The sequence below is a fragment of the Filicampus tigris genome, chromosome 7, assembly GCF_054856515.1.
Source record: "Filicampus tigris isolate MCC_2025a chromosome 7, RoL_Ftig_1.0, whole genome shotgun sequence".
In the NCBI taxonomy this organism is placed as follows: Eukaryota; Metazoa; Chordata; class Actinopteri; order Syngnathiformes; family Syngnathidae; genus Filicampus; species Filicampus tigris.
In genome coordinates, this window is record NC_141223.1 from 2,637,999 (window position 1) to 2,663,144 (window position 25,146).

The 25,146-nt window shown below is 42.7% G+C and overlaps 1 protein-coding gene across 6 annotated transcripts in view; it reads right to left on the reverse strand.

Annotated features, from left to right (window-relative positions):
* Positions 1 to 1,232: 1,232 nt before the first annotated feature.
* Positions 1,233 to 25,146, reverse strand: part of fli1 (Fli-1 proto-oncogene, ETS transcription factor) — a 32,576-nt gene continuing 8,662 nt past the window's right edge. For 2 of the 6 annotated variants that reach the window (XM_086036479.1, XM_086036482.1), the window contains exons 2-9: positions 21,320 to 21,531; positions 20,175 to 20,326; positions 19,035 to 19,238; positions 13,047 to 13,115; positions 5,662 to 5,721; positions 4,617 to 4,676; positions 4,439 to 4,486; positions 1,233 to 4,344 (exon numbers count right to left, since the gene is read on the reverse strand). In XM_086036479.1, coding sequence (XP_085892605.1) covers positions 3,815 to 4,344; positions 4,439 to 4,486; positions 4,617 to 4,676; positions 5,662 to 5,721; positions 13,047 to 13,115; positions 19,035 to 19,238; positions 20,175 to 20,326; positions 21,320 to 21,531 — 1,335 coding nt within the window. In that variant the 3' untranslated portion in view covers positions 1,233 to 3,814. Of the gene's footprint in view, positions 4,345 to 4,438; positions 4,487 to 4,616; positions 4,677 to 5,661; positions 5,722 to 13,046; positions 13,116 to 19,034; positions 19,239 to 20,174; positions 20,330 to 21,319; positions 21,532 to 25,146 lie in introns of all 6 variants that reach the window. The other 4 variants (XM_086036478.1, XM_086036480.1, XM_086036483.1 and 1 more) reach the window with 3 other exon arrangements.

A 25,146-nucleotide genomic window follows, 5' to 3' on the forward strand; every position in this document is an offset into this window, starting at 1 on the left:
TCCGTCTGAAATTATTATTTACATCATCCAAAAAGGTCAACCCAACATAGCGTAACCAGCTAGCAACCCCTATTACGGATTTTCATCTAAACAAAGTGAAGTTGTGACAGCAAACAGAAGGGCCAATATGTTTGGTCATAAAGCGTAGTGGATGCTCCTGTAATCCATTGTTTCCCAACCTTAATCCAAAACACCGATTTTACATCAGAATAATGACCACCAGACAAAAATGTCACTTATGCAGTAATGTTCTTGACATAATGTTAGAAAAGATGACATTCAGAAAAATTGTTCTGGAATTAGATTTCTCTAGTTTGACAGCCCCGCTCTGGGCTTTTCTCATTATTATTATTATTTTATTTTTTTTTTTATTTGCATTTCTGAACCTCAGTGTGTTGCTTCTACTGTCTAAAAATGGGCACGGACGCACAATTTGTCATGGTTCCAAATCCCGGTGACCGGTTATTGCCCTGTAATGTCAAATCGTCCTTTCGTCTTTTATCATAGGGGACAATGAGGTATCTAGGTTAAAGACATAATAGCAATAATAAAAATAATAAAATGAAAATTTGCCAATAAAAAGAAATCATCGAAAAATTCTCGACCTGTAACACTAAAGTATGGAATTGAACCGAGCCGTGAGTTGGATATATTGTTGCACCCGTAGCATGTGTGCTTGCCAGGGTGATTGTAAGATTAGAGAAGTCTGAGTGCTGGATGAGCGTATGCACATGCGGTTACGATAGGGGTGTCATATAGCCATGTTGCATAAGCTCACAATTGAAAACACGCACACTGACATCTTCCCGACATTAAATTGGCATAGCTTGCCACCACAAAAGTTGATAACAGTTGCAGAATGCTGTGTTTATTTGCTGTTGTACGTTTGTACCGGTACAATGCTGGAAAATGACCTTTACAAAAATGAGGGTTCTTGTTCTAACATAATACAAAATAATTATATTAAAAAAAATGCCAAAAGGTGCCAGGTGATGAGGTAGATGTAACAATTTCAAATTTGAGCTGAATGTGTGTAATGGTGGTTTTATGTTTTTTTTGTAGAACGTGTCTCACATTGAAATGCCAAGTAGGAATTAAATAGTCATGGTTAATGTAAAAAAAAACAAAAAAACACAAGTTTCTCAAACTTGAGGCCAATTATTCTCAAAATGAAACGTGGTTGCGTTTCCATGGAAACAAGCTGAAGCCATTGATAGGTAACAGGAGAGAACTTGAGAGGTAAAAATATTTATTTCTCACATTTTCCTATACAAAAGCCCTTTTTGAAAAGGTATGACTTCATACATTGCAGGAATGGCAATAATAATAATAGTAATAATAATATTAATAATAATAATATTAATAATAATAATTAATGCATTGGCTAATTGTACAATTATACACACGCAGAAACATATATATATGTATATATATGTGTATGTGTATATATATATATATATATATATATATGTATATATATATATATATATATATATATATATATCCAAAATACATTGCTTAAAAGAAGTAGTATAGATCCCTTTTGACTGATTTTGTAAAAATAAAAGGAATGTTCAGGGCGCATTAAAAATTGCAGGTCCCCATTTTATTTCAGCTGGAAGCTGGTGGATGTTAATGCCATTTGCATTAATTTACATACATACATACATACATATCTCTTAATTTCCACCAACTTTGAGGACTATTTGGCTTCAAAAGTGATTAAGGAAGCATCCAAATCATACGTTGCATACACAGAGTCAAAATGTCCCTGTTATTGGTTTCAAGCAGTCACTTGTGTTTTGGGAGAAGGCAAAAAAAATTGCTTGTGCGCACAAAGGCACTTGGGATGTTACACAATCTCATACAAAATAACAACGATAAGAAGGGAGAAAAAAAAGAAGCTAAAAATGTATTGCCCAAATGTACAAATATAAAAACGCTTAAAATGCTGAAAAAACTACTGAGCAGAAATGGACTTCAAAGATTTGCATTTTTTGACCGAGGTCAACTCGTATTAATTCTCTTGTCTCTTTTTAATACTGTGTCACATATGAAAATAACTCTGCATAATTTATACAGTAAGTTGCTTTAATGCCTAGTTGACTGATGCATATAAAATAATAAAAAATAGGTCTGACAAACGCACAGCGTTTGCGAATCTGAGGAATTCCTTGTTTCATCTCGTCATATTTTCAATTGGTTTTGTTCTCCGATAAACTTGGTCCGAAGTTATTTACTTTCAAGTGTCTGCTTCACTTACTGGTCATGGAATGCATTTGCTAATAACAGCTAGTGCACCTGAAGATGAAAATGTTATGATATGATGCGATTACATGAGGAGGAAGTCCTTGTGCATGCTTATCTGGCCTTTAGATCAGTGAGAAACTAACATTCAAGCATACATGCTGCTCTCAAACTAGGATCCAGCCCTGGTAAAATGCAACTTGACACTGTTGACTAACACAACGAATTGAGAAAGCCACTTCGCAGTGTGACCTACATGATCCTGACTTGGCCCAAAAGGAGATGAGACACAGTGGCAGTCATTCAACAAATCAAAAATTGTCAGATTTTTTCATCAAGGGGATATTTCGAGTCTGATGAGGACTGGGCAGAACAGCAGTTAAAAGAATGATGCTAACACCGTTGGGGTTCAATGCTCATATCATCGCATAGTGAAGCGGAGGCACTCATTTTATTCGTCTTGTTAGACTCTACCTTTAAAGCAATAGAAGGACTTTTCATGCATTTGAACGAACAAAACCATCACAATTCCTGCTTCTGGTTTCTTTGTTTTGCAAAAATGAAAACACCTGACAATCTTTGACTTGGCATCCTCTTTTGAGACACCAACTGGACAACATTCACATTAATACTGACATGGTCGAGAGGCAAAACATGGCTTCGAGGCGACAACGCAGTAAACTTTTAATAGCCGAGCGGGTCGGCCTGGGTTGCCTTGTTGCAAAATTGCTTCAATTACGCCTTGACTCGGCTTCCTCAGCACAACAGAGCTGTACACATCGCCTGTCATCAACTCCGCACGCAATGCAGAAAGCATTTAAAGTACAACTGACAGTTCAGCAGATATACAGCGCTTCCTTCCCCGCTATTGAACTCCTCTCTTGCCTTCCAGTTTGGAGGATAAATTAAATCGCGAATGGCATATTCCAGTTGCCAACTTTCATTCAGTGCCGAGAAAGGTCCGCGTCTCGTGTGTGTGTGTGTGGGGGGGGGGGGGGGGCTCCATCTTTTCCAGCAAATTCCAGAAGACTCTCAACACACACATAAAATGATACGGATGGACGAGCAGAGGCAGTGGGGGAAAAAAAGGGAAAAAAAAAAAAAAAAAGATGAAGGCTTCGATGTGGTGGGAATAACAAACCCCGACAAGGTTTTAGATGGTGGAAAGAGCAGATGCTTTCAAGCATAGTGGCTGCAATGTACTCAGGAGGATGTAGATTGAGACCCGTAAATAAAGGGCCATGTCTGGGCTGAGGAGGCGGACATGATTGCTCTTCTGTCCTCAGACTTTGGCTTGGCAAACATTTTGGGGAAGACCTACTGTACATACAGCACTCGGGAGGATGTGGGAGATCAAGGCACATGTCCAAATCATCAAGTCTTCTTAAGGTAAGTAGCATTCCATTGGGGACCGTAGCATCCAGTTGTTTCGAAATTCTTAACAAATACAAAATAATCTCTTTGGATTTCCTCCTGCCTCTTCATTGCCGTCGTTAGGGTAGAGCGTCGTCGGGAGTGCGGGTCAGCAACGGCCGGGCTCGGCTAGTGGGCGCTTCGATGGAGTCGTTTAATAGTAACTGCCCAGATGGGAAGGCACATGGGCGTTGGGGTGGCGCGGGACGTTGGGGTTGGGGTAGATGCCGGCAGTGGGCGAGCTCCAGTATGGAGCAGTTGGTCCGAAGAAGTTGGAGGAGGTAACTGGCATGGACGGAGGGTGAGGGGATACGAAGTTGACCTTCTGCTGGTGGCTGTGATAAGAAGGCACGTAGGCTAGGTCCGAGGGGTACTTGTACATGGACGACTCGGTGGGATGCGGCTGCAGCGCCTGGGCGATGCCGTGGAAGTCAAACTTATAGGCGTAGCGCTTGCCGTGCACCTTGGTCATGATGTTTTTGTCATAGTAGTAGCGCAGCGCTCGGCTCAGTTTGTCGTAGTTCATGTTGGGTTTGCTCTTGCGCTCGCCCCAGCGTCGCGCCACCTCGTCCGGGTCCGTCATCTTGAACTCGCCGTTGGTTCCCTCCCAGGTGATGCAGCCGGCGTTGGCGCTGTCCGACAGCAGCTCCAAAAGGAACTGCCAAAGTTGGATCTGGCCTGAGCCTGATGGGCACAACAAGAGGCGTCAATCGTTGAGCGAGAGACGCACTAAAGCGTTTTGCGGAGGAATTACAAATGCATTCGTCGGCGTTCTTACCAGGATTGGCTAGGCGACTACTGGTGGGACCAAGTATTTGGTAAGGATCTGTGGACGAAAGAAGACACGTGTGATGCTCATGAACAAGATTGGCATAGAGCAGAGATTCATTACCAATACCAATTGTACAGGCTTTGCTGCAGTGATAGCCAAAAAAAAGCAGTTGAACGGCTGATACCTGGTTGAGCTCTGGGCTGCTCGGGAGTCTTGGTCACATTCTGAGTTACAACTGGTGAGCCTGCAGATGGATGGACAGAGTGACAAAGAAACATTGACGAAAGGTAACCAGGCGACACATTGACTTCATTATCTTGGAGACGGTGGCAGCAGCTATATGCCGCCCCCGACCGCACTCTTAGTGGCCCCTTGATGAATATATATATATATATATATACTATTTTCACAAACCCCCAAATTTTTTCAAATAATGCTGATAAACATTCAATTAATCTTTTACATGAAAAATGGGGTGTAAATGTGGGGGAAAAATCCTGGCTAAAAACGAAAAAAAAAAAAATATATATATATATATATATATATATATATATTTATGTATAATAAAATATAATATATGTATAATAAAATATAATATATGTATATATATATATATATAAGTACACGCACAATCGAAAAAATATGCGAATATGCAAATTTGAGGGGTGCTAAACTACGAATAGGAATACGAAGTTGTAATATCACCATTCAACACTGGATGGCAGAGATGGCTTATAGTTGCGGTTACATTGGGTCTTAAACTCCCTGAACTATGACGGGAGTAGGCCCAATATTTTTTTTCTGATTGTGAATGAAATGCAGGACAAACATAGTACCTCAAAAATATAAAGCCGTTGGTAACAAAAAAAAAAAAAAAATTGCACAAAATTCCTTCCTAATATAAATATGCTATGTGGTTATTTTGCAGTTTGCTTCAAACCCTTTATTGTTGAGTTAGGATCGTGGATGTTTTATACATGCATTGAGAAATATTATGACAAATGAAATACAGAGCATGTCTTTTGCACCATTTTATTTTATCCATTTCTAAAATGTGATTCTTGTCATACATCTGATTCAGAAGGGCATGGTCCTATGTGGCTCCCGAGTAGTACTGATGAAAAATTGTGACCCCCCCCCCCCCCCCCCCCAGTATTTAAGTGGCCCATCACTGGACTAGACTCTCTAACACCCATGAACCTGAGTCGTGTAGCGCTTTTAATTCTCACCTTTGGCACTGTGCATGTTGTTTGACCATCCCGTCCGCCGTACAGCATCATATGAAGGGTCTAATAAGAAATAACAAAAAAAAATAGAGACCAGCATTTAGGCCATATCTAAAGCACATTAATAACCGAAATGTCCCACCATCTTGACCAACATGAAAAAAAAACTGCAGCAGCATTTTTATTCCAGTACATTTCATACTATTGTAAGCCACTGTAACATTATGCACAGTGAGAACGTTTGACTGATTGTTAGTGGTACGTGTGCCACACTTTGAGAATCAAAGCTCGAGTCATATTATAATTCCATTGTCAACATTCACAATGCGTTATCCCCCCGTACGTGGCGATGACTCATCGCCGCCATACACCAGATTATTTATCCAGCACCAACAGCACATTAACCAATCGCCGAGAACGCGGCTGAAGTGGCTCTTGACTGTATATCAGGCCATGGCAGTGTTGTTGTGTTTGGCACACGGATGCAATTGTGGCACACTGTTGGACAACGATTACAGATCACCGGGCACCTCGCGACGCCCGTCACCGCAAATGAAAGACGAATTAACGGCCAAAGTTCACAGTTCCATGTGCGGCGCGTTCGCTTGGCCTCCCCCCCCCCCCCCTTCCTGAAACTTTGACAAAGGGCCAACCCTGGCTCACTTGTGCGTGGATTCTGCTGTGTTACTGGAGGGCCTCCAATAGCAATCCGTCACTCTGACACAAACAGGTAAAACAGAGGATGTGATGATCCCCCTGGCTGAGTCGCAAAGACACCTACAGTGCACCTGGCCAGCACCTTTGATGGCTTGTACAAAGTATTATTCTCACAGCTCAAGCAGTTGCCAGAACACACAGAATTCTAAAGTGTTTGGCAGCCACACATTTTTTTTCCCTCTCTTTTTTTTAATTTCCAATTCAAATCAGTTGTCCTTCTCCCAGAAGGCAGTCGAGGTATAAGAGTGATGACAGAGGTCGCGAATGTGATCCGCATGCTGCTTTCAAGGTCAAGAGGCAATCCCTTTTCCCCAGCAGTGGAAGCGGAATCTTTAAAAAGCTCTCAAATTGAAATGGCGAGTTTGGAAAATGCATCTGACTACATTAACATGGATGTATGACGTTAATAGAGATTGTTCTGGAATAAAATATGCCTTATAGAGAACATCTTCAACACCACAATTATATTATATAATATTATAGACCTAAGGACATAGAAATGATGTATGTAAGGATGTGTAATCCACGTATAGAGGAAATGCCATGAAAAATGGGGTGTTATGGTCTTTGTATATGATTTGTTGAACAGATAATATTTATAGTTATGTTATCATTTAATCACCAACAAACGGCATGAAATGTCATTCAACCTGCACCAGAAAACGTTATCCTCAGTTACATCCTCATCCTTCTCAGACCTTATCCACTGTGCGATATTGCCCTCTTGTGGACAAAAATATCTTGACAGCTCATCAACCAAACCACGCATCCTCTCGCATCGAAAAGAATCACCTCCAGTACTGTGTCGTCGTGTAATCAAGAAAAAAAAATAACTCTGACTCCTCTTTGAAATCGAGCTCACCTCTGTTGTTTCATACACAAGTTCAAAAACGTCTTTTAAACGGATATTTAACATCATATATTATTTCAAAGCGTCCTCTAAATGGGGAAAATGTATGCTGCAGCGTAATCTTTTTATCTCATCAGTTATTCCCCCCCCCCCCCTATTAAGCGTTGAACACCCTAAAAATAATTCACCAAAGGGCCCATTTCAGGGGATAAATGTTCAAAGTGTTGTAAAATGGCGATTCTGATGTAAGCATGAAGGAGATGGATATTAACTTGCAAAAAGTCATTAGAATGATGAAAAGAGGCGGGGGGGGGGTGGGGGGAGAGCAAAACGGGACAAAGAACAAGCGGGCTGCCGTGGCTGAGGGGCTGTCAGGTCCAATCTGGTGCAGGCTGAGGAGCAGCGAGTCCTGGGAGACTTGCGTTTCCTGCCTACCTCGCCTGTAGACAACCTCTCTTTGTTTTACTGGCCCTTTCTCCCCCTCCAACCTCTTCACTCGAACCACCACCACTGACACCCCCCCCCCAAAGTACCAACACACACATCCACTCGACAGCACCTTGAAAGAAACCCAGCAAAGTCTGCTCCATTTACATGCCGAGAAGACGGTGGATAGAAATGAGAGTCGGGAAGAAATAATATCATCAGTGGGAAGCAAACATCAGAAAAGAGCACAAAATGTTTGGAATTTAGAAGAAAAGCAACAGTAATGAACTTTCCGGCGAGGACAGGCCCAACTCCACTTAGTTGTTTGTTCATAAACGGCCTTTCGATGGTTAACGATATCAATTTGAAGTTGCCGGCTTCAGCAACACACAACAGTGCGACGGAAGAATGAAGTAGAGACGCCACAAAATGTGTGACACCACAATCCACTTTTGTAACTCTTGTTTTTGTGGAGCTCACCGCAGCGAGAAGGAAACGAAAACACAGAAGGAGAAGGAGCAGATGTAAAACATAAAAAATAAATAATAAAAAAAAAAAAAGTCAAATGGTCTGGGGGCAACGCAGAGCGAGCCAGCCACGCACGCAGACGTCGACCCAAGAGCGCAACCCTAAATCGCCTCCCCCACTCTCTCCCACCTCCCTCATTTTTCCAGGCTTTGCTCTGACTGTGACTCGAGCCAGTTTCCACTCTTGTCTGGGGTGTGGCGCACGCTCCTGGGAGACTTTTGACTGCGCGACCAGTTAGTCAAAACAAGGCCCCGAGTGCTAGACACAGAGAGGGCGAGAAAGGTGGAAAGACATGATGAAAGAGGGAGAGAGAGCGAGAGAGAGAGAGATGATAGACACTTTATGGAGAGGAGTGTGGCAACGCAAGTAAAGTCACATCTTGGATGCTTTTAAAGCTATCTTTACAGTGTGTGAACAGTGAAAGAGGCAATGAAAACGCTCGAGGCAGATCACAATTTTGGGGCAAAGCTTTCAACTTCATAAATACCTTGTTTCCTCATAAGGTGGCTTTGGGCATTTATTTACGCAACTATATCTATTACAAGCAGTCAGGTTGGCATTTATGTATATAATGTATATATATATATGTATTTTCCTCAATGACACGGTGGACGGCTGGTTTGCACATCCGCCTTCCTGTGCGTTTTCTACGGGTAGTCTAGCTTGCTCTCAAACTGTCAAAAAACATGTTTCTTAAAGGGCAAGCCAACCCCCTCCAAAAATATTTGCAATAATATGTTCAATGCGCCTTCACGATATTGTGTTTGTGGAATATGAGTTAAGCAGCAAAATCCATCTGTTTTTAGCCATCGCAGGGGGGGGGCGGCCATTTTGTCGACTGAAATTGACATCACAGTGGCTCAGGGCAATCATGGCTCACCTGTTTTCTAAAGCTGAGCTATGATTGGTTACATATATATATATATATATATATATATATATATAGTGAGGGAGTATAATGTGTGTACTTAAATTGTTTATGTTTCATGAACTGTATGGCTTACATTTTGTAGGAAGCAGTCATCCTTCCTTATCTCACAGAAAGTTCAATTTCCAGTTCCACTTTCACCGTTGCCCCTCTGGTTGAATAAATAAAAAAATGGAGGCGGTCACTCTCGGATAATGTTAAACTTTGAAGGCGTTTCACTTCGGAGGTTCCACTTCATTCGTTCTGGTTTAGGGTTGAAATGTTGAGCAGCTTTTGTAGGCCACGATATGAGGAAGTTGCTCACCAACAATTATCAACCGCTGTCTTTCGTCATGCACTGAGGGACAAGGACCGGACCAAATGAATATGTTCCAAGTCATAAAAAAAAAAACGACAACGTTTTTTAAAGTTAGATTGAATCAACTAAAAGTGACATTTTGGTGGATTTCATATTTTTTCAAAAATCAATACTATTGTTCAGTCCGCACACGTGTTATTTTTACACATTATTGACCAACATATGTATATATATATATATATATATATATATATATATATATATATATATATATATATATATATATATATATCTCCATCCATCCATCCATTATCCAAACCGCTTAGAGAGAGAGAGAGAGAGACAGTGAGAGACTCAGTTTAGTTTAGGAAATGCCTGGCTAAAGCAGTGTAGCGTGTTACAGGGAGAAATGCAGCAAGCCACACGTGCACACGCATGCCAATCCGCAAGCAGACAGATTTTAAACACACACACACGTATATCTACTGACACACTGACGCACAGACAGACACTCACACCCTTTCACTGCTGCTACATTCCGTGTTTCGTACGCTGCCTTTTATTCATAACATTACATTTTACACCGCCGTGTCTGGGCCAGATTAAGGGTTGTCTCCTGCGGGATGCTCGTGCTTACTCAACCCCAAAGAGTCTGCAAAGTATTTGGCTCCTCTCGAATGGCAATATGAACATGAACATCTGGCAGCGCTGATCTGTGAAACTGTCTGATAAAGGCTTATCCCGGAGCAAACTTTGTTTGCCTCACATTTTTACGACATAGCGAAGCAAAACACTGCGACTGACTCTTAGAGAAAATACAAACAGAAATACAAACAACTGACTGTTATTGCTGTGCTAAAACGCTACATTTTGCCCCCCAAACGTCATCTTTTAGGATGATTCCAAATCAAATAGAAGGGTGCTCACAGATCCTTAAAATGTCGTGAATTCCAAATTTAAGGCCTTAATTAACCTTTAAAAGAAAAAACTTCATCCTTGAATTTGATGTGCAAAGGTCTTAAAAATCCTCATTTAAAAATAAATCCAGTGACGTATTTCCCTTTGAAATTTTTGTTCAAAATTTGACAAAATGTGTGCCTCGGGTTACTCAATTCTCCACTTCAATCTCAACATTAGTGTTAGCAACTCTTTTGTTGTGAACTCACAAATTCGAAAATTAAAATGAGATACGATGTCATTGTCATTAAAAATAAGACCAAGTTATTGTTTTTCCTAATGTGGAATATTTACCATATTGGTACACTTGCACGACTGCTACAAAGTTCAGTTCCACTGTCAATACAGTTTCATGATGTCCTACTGTTTGTTTTTTCGTTATGAAATATGAATGGTCGACCATCATGCTGAAACTTCAACCTTACTTTATTTTTGGTAAAAATTCCACAGAATTACCAATGCGAATAGCAACTTAGAGCACTGCTGTCAAAACGATTGCTTTGTGCGACCAGATGTAAACGTAAATAGTAAAAAAAAAAAAAAAAAAAAAAAATTAAACAAGTTTATGAAACATATGAGGAGGGTGTTTTTGCCCTTACCATTTTGGAGCTTTTATGATCTTTTTGCTGGATAAATGATCAATATTAAAAACTGCGCCCCTGCACAAGAAAATGTAAAAACAGCAAGCTAGTTCTAGGTACTTACTAATTGCATTATTTCACAGTCAGCAATGCTCAGATTGAGGATATCATGTGATTGTATCCTCTTTTTCTGAACTGCGAGGAGGCTGTACACTAGCGAAAGAATGGATCACATGTATATCCACAGTCAGGCAGCCCATAATAGAAGTCACCTCTTGTGAAAAGGAAATGCTCTTGAAGGGAGTGCCCCGCTTTCCGTGCCAGTCCAAATACCTGGTGCTGAGAAGCAGGAAGGCCGGGGTCCAGGGGTGACCGAGCAGAATCTTATCTGGCCTTCCCAATGGGCCACTCGTACCGTATAGAAGCCTCGCGACATCGACCCGCAAGCGCTGGCCGCCTGGGGCAGATAACGAGTTCGAGGGCATTCTCGGACACTTATCAGACGCAGAGTTTCCTCTTTTCCTGCCTGGATGGGCCTCGCATCCTGCTCGTGGGGCTATCATTGTTATTGCAGTGCGCTCTCGCTCCTGTGCTGGTGACACCATATAGCCGACGTAAAGGATGTGTAGCTTTATTTTTGCAATGGGAGATTCGGCCATGTTTGAGTTATGTCAGCACAGTAATGTTTGTCGAGTGAAAAGGTATCTGCAGGAAGTCACTCTGGGCGTTGTCCTAAAAGGCTTAGTTGGGCTTTCTGCTATGATTTGGGTGGAAACATCTCGGTTCAAAAACGAAGAGCTGCTTGATCTTAAATTTGCATTTGAAAATGACTCAAACTTGTTTGGAAAGTTGCCTCTGACATTGAACAAAACGTCACAGTCGTCATGCGCGTCACAAGAAACACAGATTCAATGTGCTAAGAATGAACTGTATTTTCTTAGTTGTTTGTGGCGAAACAAACAAAGGAGCACATCCAACATCAAGCGGTGTTTGGAGAAGACGACTCTCGTTAAGAAGTGAAGTGACGTACATTCAAAGTAGCATGACTAGAGTGTTAATAATTTTGTTACGGTCTGAATCAAGGTTGATCTTTTTGTCCATAATTTCAAATGGTATATTTGGCGCAAAGCACGGTGTTGTTTTTCTTCAGATAAACCTGAAGCCTTAAATAAGGTGAAGGCAATTATGAACAGTTCAAAATAGAAGTCATTGTTAGCAAAAAAAAAAAAAAACCTTCAGGGTTCTTCTAGAAAGCAAAACAAAAAAATGCCGGTAAAAGCCTCCTGGAACATCTGAAATGTATTTGGGGTCAATCAGATGCACTTTAATGTGAATTGCATTGATCAATTTTGAACACAGCCACATCTCAACTATAAAAGGACATGCACATGAGCTTACGTTTTGTCAGTTGTTTATTTGCACTTCGCTTCTTGGAAAGATGTGTGGAAAAAATCAATTGAGATGCACAGATTATAGGCCACATGAAATGGAGAAAAAGTTTGTAAACGGTTGGCTTTTATGACCACAAAAACCTGGCATTTAAAGTGATTGCGTAGACTTTTTCGATCCACTTGGCCTTATGTTTCCAACAAGATGCAAAAGGACCTCCGACTGCCCTCTTTTCAACCATCACATGTACACACTCAGGCAGCCCATTACAATCTGCTGTGAGTAGCCAATCATATTCCTGGATGATGCACATTGTATGCCTCAGCACCTGTCACTGATGCATATCCACCTCGTGCCTCTCGTCTTGTTTCCACAATCATTGCATTCACCGTCTGTCGTCACCCTGCCTGCTGCGGATGGAACTCATCAGCACGCCACTCTTTAGCTCCTTGTTAATATGCCCCTATTCTCTCCAAGATGGCTTGTCTCATTTTGACACACAAAAGCTACACCTGCCGGCTGAGCGTGTTCAAAAGCGAGCGGGGAAAGTGCCTTGGACCCCCCCCCCCCCCCCCTACAAGCAATTTGCTGACTTCTACTTCCCCTTTTCGCCTACTTTTCCTCTTCCCTCTGTTTGTAGCTCACGCCGTTTTTTGCCATTTATGAATAGAAACAGGGACTCCCAACAGAAATAATAACAAGAAGTGCTCCTACCTTCTTTGGCAGCCAGACGTGGGGACGGGTCTGTGTGTGATGGTGTATTGTAGGATAATGACGAGCTACCTGCAAGGAGATGACATACGAATGGCATTAAAAGCTGACAAACCCAGAAAAGTGGTCAAAACACCGAATGTACAAATATTTGCATTAAATTGACATTAGGGTTTTTATCGAATTTACATTTGAATGTTCATTTGCATGACGATGTCTTAAAGCGAGGGTGGGGAGCCACAATGGGCAGGATTCGATTCAATACGCATCATGCAATTCAGAAAGCCAATAAAACCGCAGAGGAACTGCTATACAGTAAAAACGCACAGATGCTCATAAGTGGTGATAGTAAACCTTTGTTTGAGCTCTGCAACATACATTTTCAAAAATTGTGTACAGCACTGACTTTATCCATCCATCCATTTTCTAAAACTAAAATTGAAACAACCTCTTATAGGAAAAAATGTTACCCAACCTTGCCCTGAACAAGCTTATACAGCAACCAGCAGGTGGCAGTAGAAAGTCCAATTAGCACTCTGGCTGCTCATCAAATTTTCATAATGAACTAATCAGCGGTATTCGCATACTGTGGGACTGAAGTACCGAACAAACTACCGGTAAATACAGCAGATGCAACACAGTCAATGCGCCCCAAAAAGTAGGAACAACTTGGGAAGTCAGTCGGTATTTTAATTGCAAAGTTTAGGCCTGAATAATAAAGGCTGCCTAGTGATTTCTTCTTATGTAGCAGAACCCGGCCGGCGCTGCATTCCTGCACTTACACAGGCACCCTGGGCGGCACCGAAATGCTCTCTTAATTTTAGCTGCCCCAGGCATAAATCAGCGAGTGGAAAAACAGACCCAAAAAAATGCGCAGAGAAAACACAAGAGCTGCTACTACTACGTGGAGCATGTTAAGATTTAGCACACAGACAGCTGCTGAGTTGGGAGGAAAGTTTTTCTTTTTTTTTTTTTTTTCTGAATTGGACCAAATGAATAACGGTGGAGAAAAGTTGGTGTATGATTCGATTCAGATCGTCTGTGCCTGTTAGTGTTGAGGGGGATGGAGTAGCCAACTCGGGCTCTGCTCTGTTATTTTAGGGGGTAGAGCGAAAGGGGGCGAGGGGTGCTCCACAAAAAGGACGCGAGCCTCCCAACACCCCACCCCTCCTGGTTCTACCTATTCCACAGCACCCCCAAGGCTCTGGGTCTCGTTTAGAGACCTGGGGCCTCCGAACAGGGGAACCATTGTATGAGGCAGGGTCCCTGCGCAGCAATCAAACGCAGCTCCTCGTACAAAAATAATTCCTCATGCTGAGTGCAGGCACGCAAGAAGCAAGCGCGCCACCAAAGCAAGTGTGTTTGGAATACGGGAGAAAGCGTATAAGGGAAACGGTGAACACAAAACAGGGGGGGGGGGGCGACCGTGGGGAGAAGGAAAAGGGCTGTTTAACCCTTTTCCTACTGTGCGCCGCATATGTGGGCTGACCCAGACAGGCAAACAGGCAGCATTGCTGAGAAAACCTCAAACCATCCCGCGGAGAAATCCAGGATTGCTGTAACGTTGGAGAGGGAGAGCACGGAGGGGTGAGAGCGAGAGACGCGAATGACAGGGAATTTTGACTATGCTGCATATTTATTTGGACGGCCTCTTCCTCCCTTCGAAAGCAAATTCGTCTTGCTAATCTGACAGCACAGTGGCCCGCGAGAAAAAAAAACAACAAAAAAAAAACCCTTCGTCTTTCTTGTCCCAGATTATGTAATGTAACTGATGTTACAAAAAAAAAAAAGAAGTTCCTCCAGTAAGGCAGGGCCTAACACTAGCAGAGTTCGAGCTCAAGCATCACCATGGACCTCCGTCAGGCCAGGTTGTTTATTCTGTGGAACCGCAGGATATCATCACCTAAACATGCGGCATAGACTTAGTCAACAAACCAAGGTTGCAAGTAACTCGCTTAAGAGCACCGAGCTATTTAAAGGGAGACAGCAAGGCTACTGTCAATAGAATGTCAAACTTTACTATAATAAAGTTGTTTTGGCGGCTCCAGTCCCCATTTGTTCTAGTTTAGGATCCCATTTTCCCCTCGAGAAACAATGGAAATCAAATTAAATTCATGTCGTCGTTTCAAAATCTTTAGTCGCAGTACAGGTCATTCTAGCAACCGTAACTTTCGTACCAGCGTAGTAAAAAGCCTCGTTTGAGCCAATTCACGACAAGCACATTTTGTGGAAAAGGCAAATCTGGCTTTAAAATGTTGGTAAATGGTAAAACCTTAGCGGTTCCACTGGATTAGAAAGACTATCTTGCTTGTGTTCTGGTTAGAGTAAACCGCACATTTTGGCAAGCAAACCACCGAAACATTCGCTTCTGAAAATGAAAGATGTACCTCCATGTTACAGGATTTTATAGAAGTATAACAATTGCAAATGTTTCTCAGGGTTGGAGCTACTTCTATACAGACTGGCCACAACAGTCGCTACACTTACACAACCTTATGACTCGCACTATAAGTAACTGTACCAACATCTGCCTTTCCGATAAGTTTATTAAACTGGATGTAGTTTGCTTTGAAACGACTGATGGTGTAGTATTTTCTTGCCTGCCTTCCATGCACGTTCAATACACATAATATGTGTGCCCTGTGAATGACTGCTGACCGCTCCACGGTTAGCTAGCATAGGATCCAGCTCCTCACAACCCTGAAGTGGATAAGTGAGACTGAGAATTGATGGATGGATAAAAGGATTTCTAATAAGTCTTTCTTGTACGTTGGCCGCTATTAAACTTGAACTCAGCTCTTGCGTTGGATCTCATTATATTGCCACAATATCCCCTGTTTTTTGTTTACATTTTGATGTTTGCCTCTAGCCACGGCACAGGATGTCCTGTAAATCGTAAGTTGAGAAATCATTTAGAGCTTGAGGACCACATAAATATATCACAAAAATAAATTCACCCCTGCGTTATTGGTGACATTTTTAGTGCAATGCTGCCGCACCAAAATAGTTGTTGTTCCGACTGCACTGATTTGAAGTGATTGCAACCACAAATGCTAAAAGGGGTTGCTTGACCAAGTAACAAGAAACATGAAGTCATCTGGAATTGAATTCAGCACCCCCTCCTTGACCCAGCACGGGATAAACATTATCGGAAAACCATTTTTTTTTTTAGGTTCAGAAAAAAGGTAGCGAAGCATACTTATAAAACGGTCGCCCCTCATAATGTCTGTCCAAATGATTATCCAATTGTCCAATATCAGCGTTCCTATACGGCAGCAGCCATCTGCATCTCCGCTTATTGCAAAGCGATATAAATTCTTGTAGCACCGAGTGTCTGAAGTCCCACGTTAAAGTGAGCAGCTGCATACTAACTCTGTTTGGCTGCTAACGGCAGACGGCTAACAGTACAGGGCGCGACGCCAGACCAGCCAGCCCCTGCGCACCAATGATAACCTGCCAATAGAAGGAACTAATGCTCAAGGAGCTCAATAAAAATGTTGCGAGGGTAGAAAGAGAGAGAGAGAAACATTTTCCCTACTCAGCCTTTAAGGCCAGATGTTTATGGTCTGTATAAACTATTGAGGGTTAGAGAATGTCCCCCACTCAGCAACAGTGCGGTGCAGAAGCCCAGACTTATCGCTCGTTTTTTTTTTGTTTTTTTTTCTTCTTCTTCTTCTTTCCCGTTTCGACTTGACTACCACTGTAATCTATCCAGATGCAAAAGAAGCAGCGACAGTGGAGAAACAGACCTGTTGCTGTTTTCTAACGGTGCTCACTCATGGACCCGCTTGGAATGTTTCCAAGCACTTTCCCAAACAATACTGAAGCGATACTCTCACCACTCCTATTTTGTGTTTTGGTACTGCTGTAATGTCTACAGTCTCTCCCAACCTGGCTTTTATCCCCCCCCCCGAGTGCTCGATTCCCTGCACATGTGGTATCAAACCGACCTACGTGGGTGCGATAAAGCAAACAGTCCACGCTCCCTCCCCGACAGACTAATTTGAACAAATTCTCCAATTGCACCCCAAATTGAAAGCACATTGAGTTGCGGACAGCCATCATTTATAAAAATCTGGGTAAGTGACCAAGGATCAAGCCAAAATATTGCACTGGCAACTACCCTTGTTACTACAAGCAGCTGGTTGGCCAGACACATGTTCCCATTGTGCTGGCACAGGCGATGTGGCTACCTGAATGATGTATCTGCACGGGACACGGCGGCTATGTTTGGCTGCGCTATGGCCACAGGGTGGGGAAGTGTGTCCCAGTCCTGCGAGTGGTGTACATTCAGACCTTAATTACTGTGTGGAATGTTAATCAGAGCTTCAATAAACAGACTCACGCATGATGCACACAGATGTCTATGAAATGATTGCAGTGCCCATTTAGACGATTTACTGTTCGGAGGTGGGTGGGGGATAATGAATGAAGGAGAAGTCCATTAGCTATCACGTGACCTAATCACTAATACTTCCAGGGCTTGGCTCAGCCATACGCTCCATCATTTTACTTTGGAGCACTTGAGATGCTCGGCCTGCCTCCAACGCTCATGAGTGGAGCCAGAGGTCTATTATCTGGACAGGTTTACTTTCAGCCATGATTGTGCAGAAGGAGAAGAGCGAATGGATTTAGTTACCAAATCATTGTGCCTGCTGGGTCTGCCTCCATCTTCCTACACCGTCTCTCTCAGACATTTGGTACGAACACACTTGGTCTTGCCCGTAGGCTTCCAGTGTCGGTAATGTGCTGTGGCGCTTCCCAGACAGCTGCTGTGAAGCAGGTCAGCCCATGCGCGGGACGGGCAGGGAGCATTTGTTGCCTTTGTTTGCCGGGAATGGATCCAAAGCAATTTCAACGGGCAAGCGGAGTGGATTCCACAGCACACACGGTCTAAATCAAAAGAGGGGGCAGCACCGGGCAAAGTCACGGTACAGCGCGTAAGCCGTCGCTAAGTCATGCGGCCGGCGGCCATAATGAAAAGTGCTGTGCCTAGTGGCGGTCAGACAGATCCACCCGCTGCAGCATTGCACAATGAGGCTGTTATACTCATGACAAGCATCCCTCTCTGCCCTGACATCGTGCACGGGGAAAACTGTTGACACCCACAAAGTGCAGTTCCCATTACATCACGTTGAGGCCCATCGCAACGTTTTTGGGAGTAATGTGAAATTTAGTGGCGACATCAATCACTCCACCCAGTGCGGTTTCTTGATATTCTGCAGCAGTGAAAGCGGCGCTCACGGTTCTTTAGCATAGAATGCAAAGCATTCAATGATTGCTCCGACGGCTTTCCGTGATAATCGCCGAGACCGAGCTGCTGCACTTCAAAATCTTCACCCCGCCAGATGTGAGATTTTTAAATTTCAAAGGCATTTGCATACCGCCTCGGCAAATTGCTCTGGGTTCCCAGCTGAAACATATGAAGCGGGATTCCATCCAGAGCCTCTTCAAAGGTAATAAGCTGGAATTGAGTTGCCTGGACGCACTGGTGTCTCGCCTGCTTCCCGAGGCAATGCACCTGGACGTCTTGCTAAAGTCCATGTGGTGCGTAGCGCAGCGAAGCGTAGCAAGACGTGGACTCGATGGATATCTCGATAGGGAGGAACGCCGCTTAACGACCAACAGACCCAACACAATGGACGTGGTCGAAAAGTCAGGACGACAAAAAATTCAACTGAAAGCTTGGAAACAATCACCAGCGATCAATACTGGACGACGTTTAGTTTGTTATTTCTTGTCTGCGGCTTCATGTTCACTCGAAGCGTATCATTCATACGATGTCACCCAAGCAGCCCCGCTCCAGATTTGCTGGAAAGTACCTTCCCTTTTCCCAAGATAGTAAGTCTTTGGAAACAGAAAGTCAGCACCGGTTTCTATGGATTTCTTCACAACTCCATCTGGGAAAGAACCGTTTTTCTCCTGACTCCGGATAAATCAATCATCAAATGAAATGCCTTTCGGCAATTACGTTTTGGGTGGCACACTTACTTTCCCTGAGGTAATTGAGATGAGAGAGAAGAACTTCGGCATTGTACATGGTGGTGAGCCGGAGGAAGTCGTCCTTGCTCATCTTGCACAACTCTTTGCCGTCCGTGTTTTGAAACACGGATGTGTCAATCTCCAACAGGCCGTACTCCTTGATGGCCCACTCAAGCCACTGGCGCACGTGGTCCTGGGACCACAATGAAGGATCTGCGGGAAGGAACACAGGTAGTCGTTTACCGCTTGCACGTACTGCCTGAACTTTCTTCTGGACTCGGAGTGAGGCAGTTGAGCGTCTAGCATGTCGTGACATAAAAGAATAGGAAAAAATGAACGAGTTGAAATCGGAATGATTTATCGGCGGCGGACGTGGCTCAGTTATTAGATATAAATAATTCTTTGTCTTCCTGAAACCACGGGAGGATTCATCAGAGTAGGATAATGTTTCAGGTAAATCGACTTTCACGGGGGGAGTCTTCATTTGGTAATCCCTTTCTGTCATTGTTCAACATTTCTTACATACAGTTACATCTGGAGAGACTTAGTCAACAAACCTTCGTCTCTGTTGGATATACTGCTTAGACAATCTGGAACCCAGAACGATAGCGGTCAAGGTGCGGCCTCCCTGTATCGTAAGGTTGGTGAACTAGTCTCTGTCTGCATCAATTTAAAATCAACCTGTGACAGGTCACCATTTTTTCTTCCTTTTTTTTTTTCTCCTTTTTTTTTAATAAAATCAATTTGCTGCGATTGCTTTCGGGAAAAACATAACCCCTTCCCCATCTTTGTGGCTTGAATGAATAATTCTGGCAATTTCTTCGACGTTACTGTGCTGAAACTGCACTTGTAGCTACACGAATTGTGCCATTTCACATTCTTAATGATTAACTTGGTGAAACCATAGCTGTTAGAGAAATATAGCTCTGGCAGGCCAAGAGATATTTCTACTTGCACACACTCAGCCACACTCTTGTGGGAGAGATGAAAGGTTGGCACCCAGCTAAATGAAAATAGGGCTGCGTCGGTGAAGCTGCGAAGGGCGAAGGAAGAAAATACGGAGAAGTCCTTGCTCCTGTGTATGAAATGGATACATATACACAGCTTCGTGCAGCACATTTCAGACATAGTTGTGTTTCGAGGACTTACCAGCTGGTACAATCACTCTCCGTTCATTGGTTGTCATGTTAGGGGGAGGAGCGTTTTTCTCATCCATATAGTTTCCATAGTTCATCTGCGACGTCTCGTTACTCCCCACCAGCTTATTACATTTACCCACGCTGCAGTCCACTGGAGACTCCCTGCTAAGCACACACAAGAATATTGCGCAAAAAAAAAACAAAAAAACATTATGACGTCTTGTGAAATGGTTGTTTGGATAAAACGATAGTGTTTGTTATAACAAGGCTGTTCTCAAGGGAATTTGGTAGGCTTCTAAATAATACTTGATGTAAATGTCTAAAACAAATATCAATTTGAGCATTTTTTTTTAGGAGGAAAAGTAAAAAATCCCTGTTGCTCATGGAAAATCTTGAAACTTTTTTCAAGTTGCTACTGTGCTGGATGAGAACTTTTGTAGTACACGTCTGTAATGTAAAATGTAATTGGGTTACTTTGACCCAAAAAGTCTACGAATTTATGAACAATAAATTATGCCTCAAAATGACGGAACAATTTTCAACATTTGACCAATGTCTTTTTGCTATCGTTTTTTTGAGTGACATACAGTATTTCTTCTATTAGAGGCCGCCACTCGAATGAGTGCCTTTTGTCAATTAATCCTTGCGAGCGTTGCCAATTTCAACATTGGAATCATTTGCATTTGCCAAGTATGTTTAAAGCCGTTAATGCGTGTCACGCTAGTGCTATTGCACAAAAATATCATTGCTGTCCTGTGTAAAACACGAATGTCCAATTTTTAAAAAATTGTCTTATTTTTACGTGAATGGTGTTTCGCGACATCGCATTAATGTGAAAATTTTATTTTTTACCCAAAATTGGACATAGGTGTTTTTCACAGGACAGCGACGATATATACTTAGGTTATACAGTATAAACCAGTGAATCCCAAAGACTGTGCTGTGGCACATTAGCGTGCCGTAAAAAGAGCATCGGTTACAAATTTTTCCATGTCATTTTCACCACAACTATTTATTGACTGAATAACATATCTTTGTTCATCTCCTGTCGTAATTATCTTTAGTTAGACTGATAACTTCATACAATACAATACAATATATCTTAAAAATGACATTATTATAATGCAGTACATAGAAGGCAGTTCTGCTTCTTACCGCGATCCGTTCATATGCTCATATTCTCGCTTGACGTTGACCCGCACTGGCTGGTTGATCCACTCCTGCTGTGGGGGTAATGGGTTGATTTTGTGAGTCTGGCCGTAGTCCTGCGCGCCAGATGCAGTCATGTCTGTCTTGGGGAGAGGGGCAGCGGCAGCGTACGGAGGCTCAAATAAGGACTGGTCTTCACTCACCACTGATAGCGCCTCCTGTAAGGAGAAGCAACAATCATTCTTTGCTCAAGCAGAGCCTTGCCTCGTAAGCCTAACTCGATGACGTGTTTTTCAGGGGATAGCGAAGAGTTGTTGATTAGTGATTTAGGATTTGAAGCAATGTGGAAAGCTGGCAAAGCTCTGTCTGTAAAAGCAGCTCTAATACCCTGAATATCAAAATGCATACAGAGGGGAGGGCTCAAATGTCGGGCTAACTTTGGTGATGATATTCGCGGGGGTCTTTTTGACACGGTAACGCAATAAATAGTGAGTATTGTGTAAAAATTACCAAACTGTGTGAATGCAATGGGCTTGATATTTGATCACCAACGTTGCTGGTGGAAAATCTTGCAACTTGACAATATTGCACTAAAATTTTTTTTTTTTTTTTTTTTTTGCTATTCTGTTGAATGGGAGCGTTTGTAGGATGCGTCTACAAAACGATTAAATGTTGTTATCTTGCGTGCATTTGGGTTACTTCGACAAAACAAGCAAACATTTTAGGATCTTTTTAAGATGCTTTTACATATAGGCCTACTTGTTTTTGTAACCCCCTTCTTCCGAAATAACGTTTTTTTAGGACTTTTGAACTGAGGATACAAGGATCGTGTGTGATATTTAAGGACACTAGCCCCGTTAATTTGGGAAAATCTCATGTAACAAATTAAGGATCCACAGACGCGTCTGGGTACAGGAATGTATTTTCACTATTCGATTCACAGGTACGTCCAAGGAACCTTCCACCCGCTCACAATCATGATGGGATTGTTCATCTCTTTGATGAACCAGCAAATAGTCTAGCCGCTAACAAACATGAACAAGCACTTTCACTTTTGTCAACAGGGGTGCACTACTAAGTGGCTAGTATGCTCATTGTAACAAAAGAACAACAACAAATGATCTTCCTAAGACGTTTCTGACTCAAATTGGGACTTTGTGGCAAAGTTAGTGCTGGGCTAATTTTGGAACGGTTTGGAATGCTTGACATGCCACTGTGCAAATTTATAAGCAAAAACAAGAACAAGCTATAGCGAGGAAGTGTGTGAGTTTTTTGGGGGGCTGGCTGGCAGATGTTCACCTCCAACGTTTCCTGCCAACACGTGAGAATGACATCAATCTTCTCAACACTCTCCAGGCCGAGGGTGCAAATAAAATAGCCAAAATGTTGAACGCTTCCTTTAAGTGGCAATGGGAGGTCCTTGTCAGGTGATGACAGTGATAAGAATTGTTACTAGGAGAACATCAGAAACGACCTTTTAAACTACACAGAAACTTGTGATGTCAAATATTCACTCTCTTGGGGACCTTTTTTGAGCTCTAATTACGCGCAGTTATGGGTCATATCACAGTCTGGCATCCTAAGTAGTTTGGCTAAACAGCCCCCGCAGCTACTGTTGCTTCCTGTTGACGTTAGTTGACTTCAATCGTGCTCACAGTGCAGTTGGGGTGCAAGCAAATGCTGATTGGCTTACATGTCTTCAGTTCTCTGCAACAATTTGAATGGTCAAAGATTGCTTCATCCATGGAAATGTATTGTTTGTCTTCTGTCTGAAGACTTAACAGAAGCACGGGGGGGGGGGGGGGCACTGCAACACTGACCTAACTGCTGCGGCTCAGCAATGTAAGCAATGTAAGTTTATTAAAGAAAACAAAAGCAACTGTCGACTGGACGACATATTGCACGGTTGCGGCGAGTTCCTCTCGAAATGCCTCGTAATTGTTTGATTTGTTCGACTCATGTGCATGCTTAAGATGTCAACATTCCAGACATAGTTGGAGTTTGTTAAAAATGCTCCGTGACAATCATTTTTGGTCAGCCATTGCCCTTTCAGCCATCGCCATTCCAAATCAGCCCAAATTCCGCAGTGGAATAAGTCCGAATATTAGCCATTCTCATCACGTGCCTCTGCTTTTGACTCGGGATTTGAAATACATCTGGATCTGATAGGATCCGATGGCACGACTTAGACGGAGACGTGTCTAATCCTCAAAGGACGGAATTTATATCATTCTGAAATGCCACATATGTTTGTGGAAAAAAAGGGGAAAGAATGGCAAGACATTACTATTTCCAACATTGTTGCTAGCCCAAAGATCCTCACGTAGAAGGACACTGTCCGCCGTACTGACGAGACACTGTTAGCGGGCATACGCATTTACTTACAAATGTCACAAATGAAGAAATAGGATGTGCTTCTGCATTAACTGCCAACACAACACAATATTCAAACAAAACCAACGTCAAGTAACGCTTAAAATGAATGACGCACATTTGATGCTAACCTGCTCAAGTGCGCTTAAACTTGTGCTAGCTCTCTGTCCATACCATTAGTTCTGTGGAAGAAGTCAAGAGAAAAAGCACATTTGGGAGAGAATGCGGGGGGGGGGGGGAAATCCACCCCCACAGGTAAAGTAAACGGTCGTATAAAAGCTAAACCTCTCTCGAACGTTTAACCTTCCACCCAGAATTAGATTTTCCAGGGATTTAATCAGTTGATCCATCATATAGTCGGAACCCCGGCAGTATTACTTGCTATCTAGGCCGCGCACAGCAGCTAGTGCGCCACCGATAAAGCACCAAGAAGCAAGGGAACGTCTCGTCACGGCCCGATAAGGCTACGCGCGACTATTGTGACTGTTGCAAGTTACATTGCGAGTGACATATCTGCCTGTCAAGTGGAAACCATGATTGGCAAGTGGCGTATGCCCATCAAGATGGCAGAGAAGGGCGTTTAAAAATAGGAGCGGGCTCCTCTCTGCTGAGGAGAAATCTGCAGTGTTTTCTCTTTCCTGTCGGTAAGGAACACAAGTGAATGTGTCAAGGCTGCTACTCACGTTTGGTCATCGAAACATTCCCTTGTGAAAAGCATCTCCGTTCAATTTCATTTTCAAGTACGGATCCGACACAAGAATATATAGCGATGCAAACAGCTTATGGACAACAAAAAAGGATCCAGTTACACCTTTCATTTAGTTCCTCTTTTGTTGTCCCTAACTGTAAAACATGCTTAAGCTGCTACTTAGAGCTAACTCACTATTACTTATCGCAGTGCATTCCCTGTAAGCAAAAGTGATACAGTCGACAATTACTTGCCCCCAAAGGTATAATCTACATTTGTGTGTTCCGTAATCTTATTTTTCGAACTCCAAATGACATTTTGCAGTGCCAAAAACATAAACTATGACCATACATTTACTCTTGACAGTTATATAGGGAGGTATGCGGTTGTTCAAGTGCTCCTCAGTTGTCTTGAACGTGTTGTGTGAAATCGAACCGATGGCTGCATAAGTAACCACCCGTCAACAGTTTATGCCCCCTCGCCCCAAAAAAGCCAATCAATGTAAAATATCTTCCCAGTAAAATGCCTCCTAGTGTTGGTGAAAATATCCGTAGTTAAGAGACGCTGTGTCGATTTGACTCTGGAAAGCCCCGCCCACGTGTTCCTCGTTCAAATTGCAGGGATTTTGGCTGGTCCTTCTTTCGGAGTGAAGCACAACTAAAACGGTGTTAAAAGTTTCAGAGCTGATTCCAATCCCCAAAGTGTATTTTTTAACACAGTCTTAAATCGAAGTCTGTGTTGGAGTTTTTGGACAGAGTTGATTTATTTTGTG